The sequence below is a fragment of the Pinus tabuliformis genome, chromosome 4_1 (assembly GCF_031772625.1).
Source record: "Pinus tabuliformis cultivar Carrire ecotype Pingquan chromosome 4_1, CPIR1, whole genome shotgun sequence".
Taxonomy (NCBI): Eukaryota; Viridiplantae; Streptophyta; class Pinopsida; order Pinales; family Pinaceae; genus Pinus; species Pinus tabuliformis.
The window spans coordinates 67,499,362-67,501,747 of record NC_142303.1 but is presented as its reverse complement, the minus strand read 5'-3'; the positions used below and the strand labels follow the sequence as shown (position 1 = coordinate 67,501,747).

Below are 2,386 nucleotides of genomic sequence, written 5' to 3'. Positions count from 1 at the left end.
TCTATACAAGGATGTCTGTCTTATCATTACTCATTCTAATTTCACCTCTTTTATTGTTAGACTTCACGAATTAACCTCCAAATGCTTGCTTCATCCATAGACGAGTGAATTACCTTTTGTAAATATTTTGTTTGAGCATTGGAACTCAATAACATTTACAAAATTATAAAAAGTTTATCTCCAATCAATTTCTTTTCTTTTCTTTTTCTTTTTCTGATTTCCACTTATTATTGTTATATAAATATCTAAACTCATTTTATAATACTTTAAAAATAAAAATTTCAGATATTATAATCCCTAAATCCTTTCTTCCCATTCTTAATGACTTTTGCAATTGGAAATAGGGCTTTGCAATTAGGTTCCCTCTGCATTAAACTCTGCAACTGACCCACCACGGTTAGTGTTGGAGTCCTTGGAGGGGTTTTATTCTCTTGAACAAAAGTCAAGTGACAAGAAAGAGTCTGGGCTCCCGGCTCTATGCCGGGCCTGTACATTATTACTGGAATCTCTTGTACCTGTTTTGGCAGATCCTATTTTGGGTGTTGAACATCCAGTTCTGCCCTTAAATATAAAGGAGCAAGCCAAAAGTATTGCACATGAATGGAAGTCGAAGATAAACCTTGAAGGAGATGTTGCCAATGGCAATTCGTTGGAGGCCCAGGCCTTCTTGCAACTTCTAGCTACTTTTGGAATTGCGTCAGAGTTTGATAAAGATGACTTATGCAAGCTTGTTCTTGCATTTGCACGGTGCAGGCAGACACCTGAACTCTGTCGTTCCCTTGGACTTGAATCAAAAATGCCAGGTTGGTTGGCTGGTGTTCTGTAATGTTAGCCTCAGTGGCTAGGCTGGCAAAATTTCCATCCATTTTGGTAGATAGTCTTTTTGTTGTTTTTCTGGCATTCATGGCTAGCTTGGTTTTTTTTAGGGACTGGTGGATTTTATCAGTATACTTGGTTGTGGCTGATTGAGTTGAAGATAAATTTTGGTAATCCTGGCTGTAATAAACCTTCCCATCATTTTTTGTTTAGTCCAGTGAACGGGTTTCTAAGTTGACGGGGTTGGTAGTCTTTTCTTTAGATCTCAACATTTCATATGCAAGGCAGATACTGAGTGGCCTCTACTAGGTAGACATCTTTTTATGAGGTAGAAAGTTGTATGTAAGTTATTTTGTTGATATTAATAAAGGCACCTGAAGATGATCAGCTATGGTAAAGTGTCATAAGGCCTTTCATGAGTGGGGAACTGTTTACTTACGAAAATGGTCTCAAGCTGGCATAGCTGTTATCTTTATTGACAAATCCGTTGAAGTTGTCTGTATTGTTTTTTCTTTCACAGTAAACTGTCTTTTGGTATTTCAAATGTTTGTGACATATTCAGATTAACTGAATTTTTTTTGACAATTTCATGCAGATGTTGTAGAAACCCTGGTCAATAGTGGAAAACAAATTGAGGCAGTCAACTTTGCTCATGCATTTGGGCTGACAGAGAAGTTTGCACCTGTTCCTTTGTTGAAAACAAATTGAGGCAGTCAACTTTGCTCATGCATTTGGGCTGACAGAGAAGTTTTCACCTGTTCCTTTGTTGAAGGAATATCTGAAAGATGTTAAGAAAGCTTCTTAGGCAAGTTTAAAAAGCGGGAATAACTCTATTGTTGCACAAGTACAATTGTATTACTATTATACAAAATGTCTTGTTATGTGATGATCATTTTGGCTTAGTATTGTTGGTTATATTGGAAGTTCCTTTTTTGACCGATATTTTTATTTGCTGCTATAGAATGGAGTAAATACAAAAGAGCTTTCTGCTTACAGAGCTGTTATAAAGTGCATTGAGGAGCACAAACTTGAATCGCAGTTCTCACCAGATCCTCTTCAAAAGCGTGTAGCTCATCTAGAGAAAGCTAAGGCTGACAGAAAAAGGTCTGCAGGTGCTGTTAAGTCTCAACCTAAGCGTCCTCATGCTAATGGAGGAAACGCTGGTGTATATATGCCTTTGTTAAGTGCAGATGAAAGAACTCCAACTATTTATGCTTCTTCCAATGGTGCAGACAGAAGCTTTTATAGGTCTTTGGATAGAGTACAATAGTCTGGTGCAGCTCCAGGTGTTACATCCTACAACCTACAGGGCCAAAATGCATATGACAGATCAAACCAAGGATTATATGGAGCAGGCTATGGTGTTGGAAATAGGAATCCAGTCTCGCTCTCAAGGCCATATATGTATCCATCAGATAACATGGGGCCTTCGTTGTTGGGTTCCAATTCTTACAATTCCTCTACTAATTACAGCAACCATCACTTTGGCAGTAGATTGCCTGCCCCTCCTCCAGCTTATCAGTCTTCTTTTATACATTAGGTAGGTACGGTGCTTATCTTACCATGGTCA

The 2,386-nt window shown here is 38.1% G+C and overlaps 1 protein-coding gene across 1 annotated transcript; it reads left to right on the top strand.

Moving 5' to 3' along the window:
* Positions 1–321: 321 nt before the first annotated feature.
* On the top strand, positions 322–2,086 carry LOC149174176 (FRIGIDA-like protein 3). Its single transcript, XM_089420771.1, has 4 exons — positions 322–358; positions 528–803; positions 1,412–1,500; positions 1,778–2,086. Exons 1-4 carry the CDS (start codon positions 322–324, stop codon positions 2,084–2,086), a joined length of 711 nt encoding a protein of 236 aa, XP_089276897.1.
* The last annotated feature ends 300 nt before the right edge of the window (positions 2,087–2,386 follow it).

What these genes read in the sequence shown, in the direction of transcription:
- LOC149174176 (XM_089420771.1), top strand. Translation starts at nt 322, where the DNA reads ATGACTTTTGCAATTGGAAATAGGGCTTTGCAATTAG. An exon ending in ACTTGAATCAAAAATGCCAG is followed by an intron (nt 804 to 1,411) that starts GTTGGTTGGCTG and finishes AATTTCATGCAG; the next exon opens with ATGTTGTAGAAACCCTGGTC. An exon ending in TGACAGAGAAGTTTGCACCT is followed by an intron (nt 1,501 to 1,777) that starts GTTCCTTTGTTG and finishes TTGCTGCTATAG; the next exon opens with AATGGAGTAAATACAAAAGA.